The 16512-nt window shown below is 44.9% G+C and overlaps 1 protein-coding gene across 1 annotated transcript in view; it reads right to left on the bottom strand.

Moving 5' to 3' along the window:
• Positions 1 to 973: 973 nt before the first annotated feature.
• The window catches only part of LOC306818879 (cytoplasmic phosphatidylinositol transfer protein 1-like), a 68708-nt gene continuing 53169 nt past the window's right edge, over positions 974 to 16512 (bottom strand). The window contains exons 3-8 of the mRNA XM_079336606.1: positions 14868 to 14967; positions 13136 to 13207; positions 9006 to 9101; positions 8581 to 8736; positions 8325 to 8388; positions 974 to 5210 (exon numbers count right to left, since the gene is read on the bottom strand). Coding sequence (XP_079192732.1) covers positions 4852 to 5210; positions 8325 to 8388; positions 8581 to 8736; positions 9006 to 9101; positions 13136 to 13207; positions 14868 to 14967 — 847 coding nt within the window. The 3' untranslated portion in view covers positions 974 to 4851. The remainder of the gene's footprint in view (positions 5211 to 8324; positions 8389 to 8580; positions 8737 to 9005; positions 9102 to 13135; positions 13208 to 14867; positions 14968 to 16512) is intronic.

Raw genomic sequence — 16512 nt, 5'->3', positions numbered from 1 at the left:
CCTAAAAACCTTTTTAACAGAGCCTTCTGCTTGAGTCTTTCCTTAGTTGCTGAGCTCTTTCATTGATTTTTTTTTCTTTTTATGCCGTAGGAAATCAACATTGTTTTTTTTTATTTTTTTTGCAAACATTTAAAGTGTATTATCATAAATAAAATGCTTTATTATTTTTATTATGAATAAAGGATCTCTGATTCTGATGAAGACCGACTGTGTCAAGAAGAAGCCTCCCTCACTTTAAGTCCTCAGACCGTCAAGTGGTTATGTCATAAATCCCGTGTTCAAAGGCTCTAGTCCTCACCGCAGCAGCCATGGGTTCAAATCCAGACTCGGCCCATTACGGCACGTCCTCCCAACACTTCCTCTCTCTGCAGCTGTTCTATGATAAAGGCAAAAATGTCCCATAAAAAATCTTTAAAAGAAATGCATCCTAGCCTTTTCTGGGTCAAGGAGCCATCAGACGCATACTTCATGGTCAACATATCCCAAGATTTATTGGCGACAAGATGGCAGACACTCTCGCTGCTGAATAATTAGATCTAAATGAAAGTAACCAGTTTCATCAGAAAATCAAGGGATGTAATGCGATGGCGTCATAATGAGTCGTTTCAGCAGTTTACTCGAGATCTCTTGTCAAAGAGCAGGAGCCAGGACTGTTTCAATAAAAATAAATTAAAATTAAAAGAGATAAGTAAAAATAAAATAAATCTACAGTAATAAAATGAGACAGGAATCAGAAAAAAAGGATATAAGCAGGAAAACAATATTCAATATAAAAAGATGTAACGCATTCAAATGAGCCACAGCAGGTTGCGTTATTTTCTTGAGATTTCAAGAAAACAGTCAAAATGAATTCCCTTTATGTTTGGAAAAGTAGTGAAAAATGAAATGTATGGATGAGTGACAGTTTAGGACTATCTTACCAAACATACAGGAAGTGACAGGCTGTGGTGCAGAGAAAGACTCGTAACACTGATTCAATAGCTAGTAAAGTTTATTTATTTGTTATTTCAGAAGAAACGTAAAGTTACAACAGAGAACCAAAAAAAAAAAAAAAAAACCTCAAAGGGCAGTAAAAATATATCAAATACAATAAAAGTTTAAGAGGAAGAACTAAGAGCGACTTTCAGCAGCCGAACAGGAACGGCTCTCCTGGGGCCTGTTACACGCCGCAGGATGAGTCCAGCTGATCTCCAGCACTGAGTGACGCACACAAAGATGCTCCTTGTTCACTCCATGCACTTCTGCAGCTAACTCAGGGATCCTGGTTTGGTGCGACAGGCTCCAGGAGAACAACACGACAGATCAGTTGAATGCAAAGTGCACCGGGAGGAGTGAAACGCTTGGTCCTCTTCTCAAAAACAACAAAGATAAACAGGTTTAGATCTTCCTTCAAACGATACAGCAACCACAAAATCAAATTACAGCAGGTTTACGATTTAGAGAGAAAAAAAAAGAAAAAAAAAGAAAAGCAAGTAAATGTCAAAGCAGCCACCAAAAAAAGAAATGCTTCATTTTGATTTACAACTTCTGCAAGGTCAACGAAAGCAACACAAAGGTGCAGCACTACAATGAGAAATCTTGATACTTAGTTGGATCTCCTTCATAAAAAGGACTTCACTGATACACACACGCACACACATTCAGGATTTCAAGAAACCTTCATGTGTGTGTGTGAAGACGTCATCCTTCAAACACACGACAGAGTATCCTTCATGGTCTGAAATCTTTGAGCACATTCACGTCCGTGTGAGAAACGTAACACCAGTATTTACAACACGTCACTCTTTTAAACAGAGCGAGTGGACGTTTTGCATTCGCATGTTAAACAGCCCGCGTTGGATCCAAAGCGTCCCTGGAATTCTGTGTTCCTGACAAGAGAGATGGTCATCTCCAGAGCTGTACGTATGCATCAGCTTTACATAACAGATCCAATCAGAGGGCCAAGAACGCGTGCAGAACGTTTGTTATCATCAAAAGGCAAAGACAGAAGCTACAGGTACAGATAAATAGCTACAGTTGTTTTGTTTTTTTAACAAAAGCGAGTGAGAAACTGTACATTATATTAACAGTTTGTTTGTTTTATGGCAAGACCACAGAGGTTCAATCTCTTCATAAACACTTTGCTGTACTGAAGGACTTTGGTCCAAATGACTCGGATGTAACGTCGTCGTTGAATACTGTGTCAAAGACCGGAAAGTGCACGAATGCATCTGCATCTGTTGACGCAGAAATAATGGGAATGGAATAAAAGATTATTAGAGATTTCTCTGAAGATACTGCGTTGGTTCTGTTATTAAAACGTCTGATGATGCATAAACTACGTGTTCTTTAAAGTGGAGACATCGAGTTTCTGTAAAAAACAAAAAAAAAAGTGATAGTGAGCAAATTACTGAAACACCACATTTAAAAGAAAACAGCACATCAAATGTTGAAACTCAGAAATGCCATTCTTTTTCCACGTTTTGACTTGATGCCAACATGTTTCATTACAGATCGGGACAGTGGCAACAAAAGATGGAAAGGTTAAAAAAAATACTGTTAACAGGTTTAGAAACATGACTGGGTTTAAAATGAGCGTCTCAGAGTGTGAGGTAAAGATGGAGGAGGGTTCACCTCCCAGAAAAGATTCAAGGAATCTGAAACAATCTCAGTATGAGTGGAGAAAGCAGGCGACTGTGATCTTTACAGAAGTCCCTGCATGGGCTCAGCATCCAAGTTTAGATTCTGGTCCTGAATGGTCTGGATTTGTTTGGACCAGAGAAGGTCGGCAGTGACTTCTCTCTATAATGTTTAGAATTTGGACTGCAGTACCCATTCTAAACACTAGGTGTCAGACAATGGCTAAAAAAAAATCTAATCTCAGTTTTTCAGAAACTGTGGTAAACAAAAACCATGTCCCAACGTTTCTTTCAAATATTCAGCTGGCATCAAATTCAAAATGGGAATTTAATTTCTTAGCTTCAACATTTTGACACGTTCTCTTTGGGCTAATTTTAGATCAAAATGGGGTTTTTGTTTACATTTTACACACGCTTCGTGCTTCTTAGGGAAGTGGGGTTGTAGTTTCGTGCTTTAGCTGCTTTTAATTCGCAGTTAAATGAGTCAAATATAAAACAGGCAAAGAAAGTGTTGTTTTGCGTTGTGGAGATAAGAGGACGATCGGAGGTTTTGGTTTACACACTGGTCGGCGATGATACGAGAGTTTGGCATGCAGAGGCACTGAGTTGCGAGAGTTTGTCGGCCTGTATTCTCTGGACATGCTTTGCTCTCACTCACAATCTGAGCTTTATACTATACAAAGTCAGCACAGAGCTTCCAATGTTGGCATTCACTTTTTCATACAGTTGCATCACAGAATAAACGTCACCGATCCATTCATTTACAGTATATACATAGATACTTTACATAACATGTATATATGCTGTGAATCACACATGCAGCATATTAAACCCTCTTTGAATCATATCTTTGTATCTTAACGGACCTCAAGGAATAACTTGTTGTCTTCGTGTATTTGTTTCTCTTTCTTACTCGATAACTTGCAGCACAGGCCAAGTCAAAAATAATGGCTCACTGCGTTTAAAGATCCCTGCACACCAAAGCACTGGCTCAGAATTGCCCACCAGTACAGGCAAAGCAAAGGCATCAGCACTAACGTTATGCATCCTGGCACATACTCAAGTCAGCTTGATGCACGTGCGCCTCTCCCCAAATCACGCTTTGAATTTTCACGACCTCCTCTGTGCACAAAGATCAGTAGGTGCTTCAAAACTCTGCAGAATGGCCTTTTTTTTCCTGCATATGACATCAAAGTGATTCACTAGTTTTGGTAATACGGATCACCTTTATGTCACATGCGATGTCCAGCATTAATTTCAGGCAACATTTGAACTTTTTTTTTTTTTTTTTTTTTTGTTTAAATCATACTGACCTGTTGGTTGGCTTGATCAAGATATATGCAGTGCAACTTTTGACAAACTAAGTTTAGGAATCATTAAACTGTCATGCTAAAATACACAAACGCTCCACGTGACACGCTTTCTGACGTGTAAACATTCCTGGGGTTAAGTAGAGTACATACATCAGGTGCTGTGTTGTCGTTCATGGAGGTATCAAAATGAGGCTGTTCGAGAATAAAGGAGCAGAAAGGAAAAGTAATATCCCTGCCTTTGGAGTGCGGGTTGGGAAAAGATGGGGAGACCTGAGGAGTAAACTCTCTGCGATTGTACTCATCTTGCATCTGCTTTGTTGTTGGGGTTTGTGATGGAGAGGAGGGGTGCGATCCGATCTGCACGCCAGTTTGGACCGCTCAGGAAACTCTCCTGTTATGAGGGCACTTGACTGTCACTCTGCGAAGTGTTGCTCTAAATCTATACGTCAACAGTGCCAATCTGGATTTAACTTCTAATTTTAAAAAAATCTGTCTATATTTGTGCACTTTGACAAAACTAATAAAAAACTAACACTGGCTCTGTGGTGTTAAGGCAACTGATTCATAGTTTAACAGGTAATAGGGCGTCAAAGCTAAAGAAACGCAAAACACAATTTATTGAAACAATATAAGAAACTGCCTCTCACCTAAAAAAAGAGATATGGCATATCTTTGTTTGGATTGAATATTAAGGTGGTTGTTGAAATAAATGGGAAGAGGTCAGGCCTGTCAGGGGGGCGGAGCCTACAGCTGCCTGGAGGGTGTTTATGGCACTGATAAAGATTGATTGCTGTTTCCAGGATTATGTTAAATCATTGGATATGGCCAGAGAAGGTTAAGGTCCGGGCACTGGTGTTTGGAGGTTAGACGACAGGAATATAAGTAAAGAAGGGGGAGGCAAAAGACATCCCAAGGTCCTTCTACTTCTCATCCGTTTCAGTAAGATCAGAGTTGGAGGATGGCGTCGGTGATGACTGGAGATGGTTGGAATCTGGTAGTGGGCTCAGCTTAGAGCCCAGAGGGACTCCGCTTTGGGCGGGGTCGGGAAGGGTCAGGGTTTCTGGGGCAGATTTCTTGCGTGGTCGGTCCTTGGGGACAGAGAGGGACTCAGGAGCATCAGTGCACATAGGGGTGGTGGGGGCGCTGGCGGGGCCGGTGAGGGCACGGGAGGACAGGGGCATCTCGCTGATGGAGATCGACGGGGGAAACATCCCGATCTTCTGGTTGGTGGCCTCCTGGATGGTGCGCTCAAACTCTCTCACCTCATCCATCGTCATGTCTGGATCAGAAAGAGATCAATCGAGATTAATAAGAGGAAGAGGCTGATAACTTTGGGGCTTGATCATTGTCCTAAATTCATTTCCTTATTAAGGTCTTATGAATACACTTTGAACCAGAGGTGCACCAATCTGAATTTTGGCTGATTCTTATTTACAGTTTTAAAGTCGGATCTACGCAAGTGTTGGATTTACACGAACAAGTCTCTTGATTACCTTTTTATGCCTTATTTCAGAGATAGGACAGATAAAGTCCAAAACCGGGGGAAGCGAGAGGGAGGGGAATGACATGCGGCAAAGTAACAGGTCGAATTCAAAACAGGGCCGTCCGATTGGAGGACTAAAGCTTCCCCACATGGGGCCCACGCACTAACCTCGAGGCTATGGATGCCCCACAACTAAACTATTTAGTGGCTGCTGGTCAGTAGAGGGCCCATCGCCAAGGGGAAGTGTATAATCTGCATCAAAATGAAGATTTGAAACGTGACTAAGGTTACCGATTGGCGACATGTCGTCGGTATTCTGGACGCAGTCTCTGGTGACGCTGCATTGACTCGTTTTAAAAGTTGCATTTGCTCTCCTTTGACACATGAGACAGGAGCTTCTCTGAGCACGACATGTGCATAATCAAGCAATTACACACCACCAGCCAAAAGTAGGCAGCAGAAGGATAGGTCCCATTAGCTGAGACATACAGAGCAATAATGCAGTGTCACTGGATCAGAGCTGCAGACCAGTCTAGCATGAGTCAGCAGTTTGCTCCAGTTCACAGAGTTTAAGAAACTAATGCCTATAAGTAAGAGTGCATATGGTGTTGTTTGCTGTATGTTTAATAAAATAGATTCTTGTCCTTATAACATTATTTGTGTTAGCCAGTAGGTGGAATTTTTCAGTATGTGTTAGCATCAAGCTAACAAACTAAGATATGCATCCTGGTCCATCTGTGAGAGCTCGGGCCAGCTGCCACTGGTCTCTATCTCTATGTGTCACTGCAGGTACACACCTTAAACACTCTGAAGTTTCACCACTGATGTGTCCAGCTGTAGGCGTGTTAACCTGAGATCCACACAGAACAATAGGCCACGATTACTGTCACCGGCCGGTTGATTGGTGCACCTCGAGTTTGAATTTAAATGCTGAAGGCAAATTCTTTAACAGCTTTAACAGCCAAGATGTTTCGACACATTTGCACGTGCGCTACCTCATAATTAAGAGATTCCTTTTTTCACCCTGTGGGTTATTTTGGTAGACTTTAATGCCTATATTCTCCAGAGTTCACCGATGCATTGATTGGATCAACATGGGACAGGATGAATGGATGCATATATGAACAGTTAAACGCTATCATAACAACTTCTTTCACAGTCAAAAGGTGAGCTACAGGACAGCAATGGAGTAAAGAAACAATGAAAGAGGACATACGCTGGCTTTGTCATGGATCTCTATGTCATCCAGTGAAGATGGGTTTGTTGTGGAATGCTCTTGCTGCTCATGGCAAACTTTAATGTTGGTTTTCTCATGCATTTGTTTCTCGTAATCCCGCACGTCATCCAAAGTCATATCTGTAAGGGGTGGAACCAGGGGTCAAAAATGTTGGTCAACGTCTCTGTCACGGGTGTCCGGTTGACAGACAGAAAGAAAGAGCGAGGGTTAGGTGGCTAACGTGCGTTCGATGGGTAAGTGGTTAAGGGGGTTGTAGCAAGCGAGTGCAGAGCTTCAAAGAGTCGAAGAGGCTGCTTTGCATGACCAAGAGAGTGCACAGGAGAGAGCCACAGCAGGAAGGAGGGAGGTAAAGTAAAAAGATGTTTCAAGACAAGGGAGCAGGATTAACAATCCACACCCAAGGATCAGGTTGGATCTTTGGAAGCAAGAGAAAGAACAGCGTTTCCGTGTGTGGAGGGACAGAATGCGTGTTTTGAAGCTTCCAGGCTGGAGGGAGTCGTGATAGGAAGGTTAGTGGTTGCAGAGAGAAGAGGAGTAAAGATAACAGTGTTTTATGTTCATGCCCTGAAGCTATGGAAAAAAAAAAAGCTCAACAGTTGAAAGTCATTAAATGAGTTATAACTGTGGCTGCACACAGGTCTGCTTCTTCAGCTCCGGCGAGGAGAGCTTTCTTTTCTGGTGGGAATTTCTCATTATTCCACAATATCTTATCGACACTTTATTTTCTGTGTGTGATTTTAGTGCACCTGCACTGTCGTTCATTTTTTAATTGCCCCCCGGGGACAAATAAAGTTTTTTTAAATTGAATATCTTGGAGCTGTTTTTGCTGACGTCAGCGATACACAAAGCTTTGGTAAGCATTAGAGACATTTTTCCAACTGTAGATTTTGCTTTTTTTTCCATGACAAATAAAGTTCAAATTCGTGGAAAAATCAAATATCCTCATATGGATCTATTACAGCTGGTTCAGAGCAAAAAGGAGCAGCCTTTTTCACTCCAATGTCATCTTCATATTAGATGACAGAAGCCGGATGTTTTCCCTGAGGGAGAGTTCAGAAGTCAATAATCTGATAAGTACAGCTCCCGTGCATGCTGGGACTTTATGCCACACCTGCAGGAGCACAGCTTTGTGTGAAAAACAAACCACTACCTCCGTCAGTACAACAAGGCGTGCTTGTGTTGACACTGGAGGAGAACAGCTCCTCCTGCACGTAGAGACATTTAGAGTTTTCTCTGAACTTTTTACACAGCTGTAGTGAAGCATCTCCTTCACATGGGACTTTGAAACGTGTGGTTTACAGGATATTTGCAGGCCGGTGCAAAAGGAACTCAGACTGAGTTAACTAAATCTATGATCTGATGCTGGTCCTGACAGGTGCAGGTCACCGGGTACACCACGCTTTCCTCCATCACTGCAGCTGTCTGATCCTCTTTAATCTCAGATTAGCACCCTCAGTCATTTTGCTGTAGAACCGGGCCTGGATATTTGTAGCAGTGCAGGTTCAACGTGGCTCAAACACTGACCTCGTGTGACCTCAGTGTTTGTCATCGGGGTGTGAGTATAAGAAGACAAGCAGGACGGGAGGGTGACAGGAGAAGTGATTCTTCATGCACACAAACAGATATCACAGGACAATGATCCATGTTCTGAGACAGAGGGCTGAACGACCTACCGATCCACTCATCCACCCAGGCAAACGCCTGTCTGTGTCCCAGCAGCAACACATCCCGAACAACCTGCAACACCACACAATGACCACCAGGGAAAAAGTTAATCAAGTAACATTTGTTTTACACGCGCACACTCCCCACAGGGGGGCGCCAAAACGGACACAAACGGGAACATTCCTGACAGATGCCGTGACCGAGCTTGAACCAGCTGTGGTTGAAACAGAAGATCAAATATGACGCCGCGGCGTGAACTCTGACCTTGTGTACGAACTGCTCCACACGCGTCTGCAGACCCCACACCTCAAACTTGACCGTGACCAGTTTGTACGAGCACATGATGGGATCCTGAGTGTCCCTCCAGCCCTCCTGAAGAATCCCCCGAGACGTCTTCTCTGACTTGAAATATCTCAAGTCCTGCCACGAACACACACACACACACACACACACACACACACACACACACACACACGTAAACAACAAAAGCCCTCGTCAACAAGCTCATCGCTAAAGTTTGTTAGAGTGAGAGTTAGGGCTTTAAAAACGTGTTTCAGATGAATAACATCAATCATGTTTTATCTGTTAGAGGCTCACGAGGATGAAAAGAGTTTATTAAACCAAACAGATGAAGAATACATCAGATTGAACAAACACACACACACACACACACACACACACACACACACCTCAGAGTCTTTATAGTAGCGCTCGGGGATCTCGTCGTAGGCGATGTCGACGAAACACACCTCCCTCTCCTGCTCCTTCAGCTCGGTGTCAAAGATCTACAAAGAGAAACAAAGAGGTTCAGTGTCTCCACGAGAGATCCAAAACACTCGTCTTCAGTCAGCCCAACACTACAAACACACTCTCCTCATTGGCCATGAGGTGGCGCTCTGAGCCTGTCTCAGTGACATGACTGCATGGTGTGTTTGAGGCAGACAGACATTATCTCACTCACAGCTTTTTAATCATCTCCTCCTTTAATTCCTGTTTTGCTTCTATAAATCAAGTAGACAAAGTTTAACCCTAACATTATCATGACATCCATAGTCATGCAGTCTACTAAAACACACACACACACACACACACACACACTCTCATTTGCAGTGCCGGTGTAAAGCTGAAAGGGAAAGTCTGTTCAAAACGTTCATTTCCACGCAGTGAGGAACAGAAGTCTTTGCTGTTTGATGCAGTTGTCTGTCGGGTCATGAAGGTTCTTGTACGGCGGGCTGAGATAGCAGGCTGGAGAGCTGACGTCATGCTTCTCAGTGGTTCATTTATTTATCCACGTATTATCGGATTTCATGTTCACATTGTAAGATTGGAATCCGTGCACTCTCTAAGTCATGCGTTTGCACTTTCTGCCTCCCGTGTTTCATTAACTGCACGTGACTCTCTCTGCAACCAAATCCCCCAACCTGGTATATTTTCAGGTCTGGAATCATACCGGGTTTTTTTGGAGGGAGGGAAAAATCTTTGATTTGATCTTTTTGTAAATAGCACTTCCCATCACAATGCCTTTAAACATCGAAATGAAAGCACATTGTCTGTGTTACACATCTATTCATTCTCTCTCTCTGCAGATTATTGCATCTCTCAACCTCCTTTTCTGTCTCTCTCACTCTCTTTCTTGCTCTGTTTCGCTCCTCCCCTGCCAGGGTGCATTCACTCGTTCACAGTTTGGCCCGAGCTCTGTCACATTAAAAGCGATGTGTCGGCATGCACGTGTGCATCCAAGCAACCGGAATGGAGACCGGGGTGAAGGGAGAAGAAGAGAGACAAAGGAGGAGGAGGGAAACAATTAAGAATATAGTAGGTGATGGAGTAGAGGAAGGGGGGGGCAAAATAATGGGGATGCATGTTTGCATTATTTTGCATAATGTTGATCCATGAGTGTGCTAATTACTTAGGCGAGTCTTTGTCTGGAGTGAAGGATTTTAAACAGACATGTCAACGATGCGAAGACGATCAGGCCTCACTGACACTGTGGAGCCCTGCAGCAGGACTGTCATGGTGAACTGTGCAAGAAATGCCCGAGTCCTTTTGAAAAGATCGAAATAACACGGCCTTAAGACACGTCCAACTCTCAAGTCTCCGAAATGAAAAATCATCTAGCAAGATCGATGCTCGTGTATCCATGGAGACGACCCCAAACTCTTCATCCCTGAGCAGCTCGGTGTCAGACGCTCGAACTGTTTATCCCAGCATTTGTTTGTACTCTTGCTATTGTCTGTGTTCCAGAGTAAACTGTGAATAAACAACACGGCAGCCAGAGCCTCTGAAGGTTAGAGAGAAAAAAAATTAATTGGACTGCACTTCATTACACTCAAAGGGGAAAATAGACTCACAACAAACCGGCTCATTCAGAGAGACAATCCGACCGTTAATGGAATATCAACGAGGACGTGAACAGTCCGTTCATATTCACAGTAAAGGAAAGACTAATTGGAAATGATTTGATGAATAGATACTAAACATGTAACAACATCTTTCAAATCAAATTAAAAAATCAACAAAGCTGAGCAACAAAAGCTGGAGTCCCCCGTGTGTCCCTGCAGGGGGCTCTGGAGTCCCCCGTGTGTTCCTGCAGGGGGCGCTGGAGTCCCCCGTGTGTCCCTGCAGGGGGCGCTGGAGTCCCCCGTGTGTCCCTGCAGGGAGCGCTGGAGTCCCCCGTGTGTCCCTGCAGGGGGCGCTGGAGTCCTCCGTGTGTCCCTGCAGGGGGCGCTGGAGTCCCCCGTGTGTCCCTGCAGGGGGCGCTGGAGTCCCATGGATGGCGGCCTCCGTGCTGGAAATGCTGTCTCAGGCTAACTTTGAGTCAAGCTAACGACAGGCTGAGAGCTGAGGCGGGTTTTAAGCCTCCTGACAAACCGTTACACGGCGCCCACCTGTCAATCAGCTCAGCTACACGCCTTATTGTGAATAACTCTGATCCTTCATCCAATCAATTCACCCCCCCGGACAGTGTGTGGATGGAGACATGAGCTAATCACACCAGTTTGGTTTTTTGACCCGGGATGTAAAGTGAAGAATGTGTGAAAGGACCTCCTTGTTTCAAATGATGGTCAACCAGACAAGACATAAACGTGCAAATATATGATGAGACTGAGCGACGACGCTAACAGCACAAACCACCATGATGCAGCGTGTTAAACGTCTTCTTTACCAGGGTTTGAATTCATCACGCAGATGATGTTTTTCAGATCTTGGAGCTAATCACGTTATAGTCTGACGTGCAACATGGACGCCTCCACGAGCTCCTCATACCCGACGATAGCAACGCACGACGTTGGATTTTAACTCAGACGCCTGAGAAGAAGAGCGAACGACAGAACCAGATGTGTCGTCTGAGACTCCATGGAGACACTACAAGAGTAACGTTCGCCTCAGGATGCACGTTAAAGCTTCATGTGTGTGTGTGTGTGTGTGTGTGTGTGTGTGTGTGACACGGGACAGTCCTGTGGCACTCTACATGTCACATACTGTTACTGCAGCTTCCGCTCAAACTGTCCGATGACACCTCCACACATCACACTTCCTTCCTTGCTTCCTTCCTTCCTTCCTTGCTTCCTTGCTTCCTTGCTTCCTGTCCTCTCTGTGGCTCTCTTCCACTCACTCCTTCCTTGTTGCTCTGTTTGTTCAGTCTTTCGGGTTAAACAGTGTTAAGACACGCTGAGTGGACGGATGTGTTATGCATGCAGAGTGTTGTATGTAACGCTCAGATGCACGTCATGTCACAGCTCCACACTTGTTCACACGATGTCATTAAACATGCAGAGCTTTTGTCCTGAAGATGTTACGTAAAGTTGTGCAGCTGCATCATCCAATCCTCGGCTTGGTTGCATGTGTGTGTGTGTGTGTGTGTGTGTGTGTGTGTTTCTGCTTGTATACACACACACTGTCTGGCGTTCAAACACACGCGCTGAAAGGTGCTGTCGTTTGAGTACATTTTTAAAGACAGCGTGTGTTTGCTGCAGGCGCTTTATGTTGACTTAATGATGTGACGCCTCGTCTCGTCTAAACCAATCAGCATCAATCTAAAACATCTCTCTGTTTTAACGCACTGTGACAGGCCGTCCATCGCTGTCAGCTCCTGCACTCACGAGCGCCCATAAACATGAACACACAGGACTTCTCCTCTCTCATACAGTCTCTAATAACAGTGACAGTTTTATCATATATTAATCCTCCCTTTGCATTCCTCTTCCTCCGTGTCCAGGCCAAGGGAAGCGTCTCATTCGATGACTAATGTCCCCATAAAGCGCCGAGCGTTGTGAAGTATAAAGAGACAGAAAGTGAGCCGGCCAATGAAATGAGCTGTCCAAATGGTGGAGCCGTTTCTGGCAGCCTGTGCAGGCTCATTGTATGGTTGCTGTTATGAAGCGATGGGATTGCAGGGGAGGGATCGTGAGCTGCCAAACCGGCTCGCATGCTTAAACTGGAGTTATTCACAGAGGTCTTGTTTTTGGCCATATGTCTGTTATGAGATATCTTGTGTTTAAATAGGCTTAATTTGCTGCACAGATTTCAGAGAGAGTCGTATGACAGGCTGAATGATTAATAGCCTGGGACTCTGGGCGGAGAGAAGTCTACTGCAGAAAACTGATACCGGCCTGCAGAACCCGTCGGATGGCGTTGACGTCCGGGCCCTCGGTGCACAAACTGGAAACTCAAATAAGTGATCATATCCGGCGCAGCGGCTGCCTTTCTCATCGTCGTGAAGTCGTGACCGCAAAAACCGAACACGCCAGGTTGGACTAACGTCATACGATCAGGCCAAAAAAAAAAAATCATCCGTGGAGACAAACTGTTTACTCACATTGTCGTTGCATCCTTTGTTGTCCTCGTACTTTGTCTCTATGTGGATGGAAAACTTTGGCAGGAACGAGCACTGTGTGGAAAGAGAACAAAAGATGTTCAAACTAATGAATCAAAGAATCGTCCGGGCCTGAGCAGAGCTGTGATTTAGACAGCTTTAAACATAGAAACCCAGGAAGTAGCTTAGACAAAGGGTTAGTTCTCTCTCCTGTTACAGACATGCTGTTATTGTGTGTGTGTGTGTGTGTGTGTTAAACGTGTTCACACTGCCTGTCAGAGCTGCTTCTGGAAGTGTCTGTCACTCTCACTCTCTGCTTCGTGCTCCGCTGACATAATACAACTTTTATCCGCTTGTCAAAAAGTCGTCACAAGCGGAGAATACTCTCGAAGGCTTTTTGTGAGTCGTTGTCATCAAACTCATCTCGGCACACTGAAACACCAAACACTCCCACACAGCGACACACAACACTCGACGTGCTGCCGTCTTCCCCTCTCTCATCCGCGCAGCCTAAATGTGCATGCGTCATGGCGTGGACGCTCGTCACAGCAGAAGGCTGACAGCGGTGGAAGGAGAAGCACGTGTGCCAACGCTTCCTGTGTGCAGCTGCAACTTCTTTAAAAGAAACACATATTATAACATGGTGCTGTTATCCTGAGCTGACAGAAGACGAGTTTACTGAAACGGACCATCCTGTGTGTGAGAGCACGACGTTAACGGTCGATCGGCGCTCGGTGGCGGTCTGTGGCTCCTGAGCGTGGCGTGTGGTGTGTGGTTACAACTTTTGACAAAACTGTGAAAACAAAAAGTGTGTAGCTGTGTTTTTGAGTCCGGACTGTTCTCCTGTCAGAGACAAACGACCAGACACACTCACATTCACACCTAGGAGAGAACGCACGCCATGCACGGGGACGACATGCAGTCAGGCAGGGATTCAAACCAGCAGCCTCCTCGCTGTGAGGACACAGCCTCCATTGATGCATGCATTCACCAAACACACACCTCAGAGTGCACGTGGATAAAGATACTTACGGTGTATTCTTCGGGAGGCGGCGTTTGGGTGAGGCGGAGACATCGGAGCAGAGACAGAGAGAGTTACAGTTAGAGATCAAAGCTCGTCAATAACACAAGTTCATTGGTTGTCTGATTCCACAGGTCAGAGGCTGTGATTGGCTCTGCAGCTCTTATATATGTCAACAACATTTCCTGCTTTCTCACGCCAACAAGCCGACACAGAGAGCAGTAAAGTCACAGACGGGGGGGAGCGGAGAGACGTCAGAGAAAAAACGGATTCACCATCACGTTTAAATCCACTCGTGTTCAGAGGAAGCTGTGAAACGATCCGTTTTTAAAATCTCGGTTAATCACGTTTAATCGCGAGTTGAGTGGAATTCCATTATTTTACATTTCAGAACATTTTGTGTTACGCGACGTTACGTGTCTCAGCAAAGGGTTCTTCACGTCTGGCTTGGATAGAAACATGCTTTTATTTTGAAATTTAAAAAAGAAAAAATGAACTTCCAGTAGATGGGCGATTACGACATTAACCTCGCCACAGAAACAGGAAGTGGACGTGGATAGAGTAAAGAGGTGAAATGTTCGAGCTGCTGTTTGTGAAAGGAACGGTGGAAGGTGGCTTCACTACGGGGAGCTCAAAGGGACAAAAAAGCCCGAGAGTAATGATTCACATGGTGCTCCACCATCTCTCGTGCTTCCTCCCACACGAGTGGAGCACGCTGTTCTCACCTGTTATGGTGTACGGGTAGTAGTTCCACGCTTTCTCCGTCACGTAGAAGATTTTGGGGACCACTGCTCGAGCCCAGCTTGGTAATTTACTGCAGAGAGACAGACAGAGAGAAGTGAGCGTGTTATCTGGGAAGAAGAGCCGAGAGGGGAAATTGCTCCCATTATGGAGGCGGACAGGAATATAAGTGTCCGACCTCTTTTAAGGGATCATCTGTACGCTGAATAGAAACGCTGAGGCCGAGGCGCGGGCGAGAAAAAGGACAGTTTGAAATAGTGTGAAATCGAGACGATCACACATTTTGAATTCTAAATCAAAAAACAACCTCATGACCCAAACTTTTTCATGTCTTCATCAGAAGTGTGATTCCAGCTGGACACAAAACTTTCCTTCCAGACAATCGTGCTTAAACACAGTCGGGTCCACGAGGTGTTGCTCGTGTTTCTCTCACCGTCTCAAACACTCGTCACTTTTGGGTTTTTTTGTTCACGTGGACTGGATTTGACAAAGAGCCCTTCCTGGCAGCCTCGCTGTTTTGTATCACTGACCATGTGTTCAGTGTTCACGGAGCATCAGTGAGCTGCCGGAGCGGCTCGGCAGGAAGACGTCTTCAACTCTGCTCAGACTCTGATTTGAGGCTGCATTGGAAAGGCGAACCTACGAGACACGTCGACCATCATCTTCACAAACTGTGATTGGCGTAAAAAAAAACACCTTTCTTGAAGGGGGAAAAAAAAAAGGCACCCAGTGCATCGTGACGGCTGTGAATAAAAACAGCCTTGGACGGTCACATTGTGCGAATGTTGGCAGAGTCCTTCGCCCGCCCGCTCTCTCTCTCTCTCTCTCTTTATCCCAACAAAAGAGACGGACACGCCTCCTCCTACAACCCCATCTGTTGATTTCTCCCCGCTCTTTTAAAAAGCTTTGCTAAAAGTTGGTGTGCCGGGGGGGCCGTGGCTGCCAAGCGTGCTCGGGTGGTGGGTGGCTGTTTTCACGCCAAAAGAAAGAGTTGATTATTTAGGACTCAAGTTAGATACATGCAAAAAAAAGAGGCAACAGCAGATTCATCCATCCCGTGTCTGAAGAAGTCAACATACATGTCCTCAGTGCTCAGACACTGAGATCCAGCTCAGGCTGCTTGGTTGTGTTTGTTGCTGTGCTTGTAATCTCCATGGCATTGGAAATGAGGGAAACGTCAGTGTTCCTTCCAGAATAAATAAAGGTTTGAATTTGAATTGGAAGAATTGACAGGCTGAGTGGATGGTTGAAGCGTGACAGCTCGACAGCAGGCTGCCTCCTCTGCTGCAGAGCCAGACGGACGTCCAGATGAATGAAGCACAAACTGTGGCTCCTTAATTCAACAGACCGTTATGTAACTATGAACACGGGACTTTAGTTTGAAGTCAGCTTTAAACTCTTCAAATTCAAAAACCCCACCAGGTTTAAACAGGAGAGACTTTGAGTCTCATGATCAAGAGCGACTGTAAAGTCTGATGCATGTTTGTGTATCAGACGACTTGTAATGTCTGTTTTAATCATCTAAAGGAGGGCGGACTCTGATCCAGATCCCGAACGCAATGAAATTCAGACTGAGACAAATATCAATCCAAACGTCCTGTCAGCTGTTGTTTGACAT

Source organism: Symphodus melops (genome assembly GCF_947650265.1).
Source record: "Symphodus melops genome assembly, chromosome: 2".
NCBI lineage: Eukaryota > Metazoa > Chordata > Actinopteri > Labriformes > Labridae > Symphodus > Symphodus melops.
This window is presented reverse-complemented; position numbering and strand designations above follow the sequence as displayed.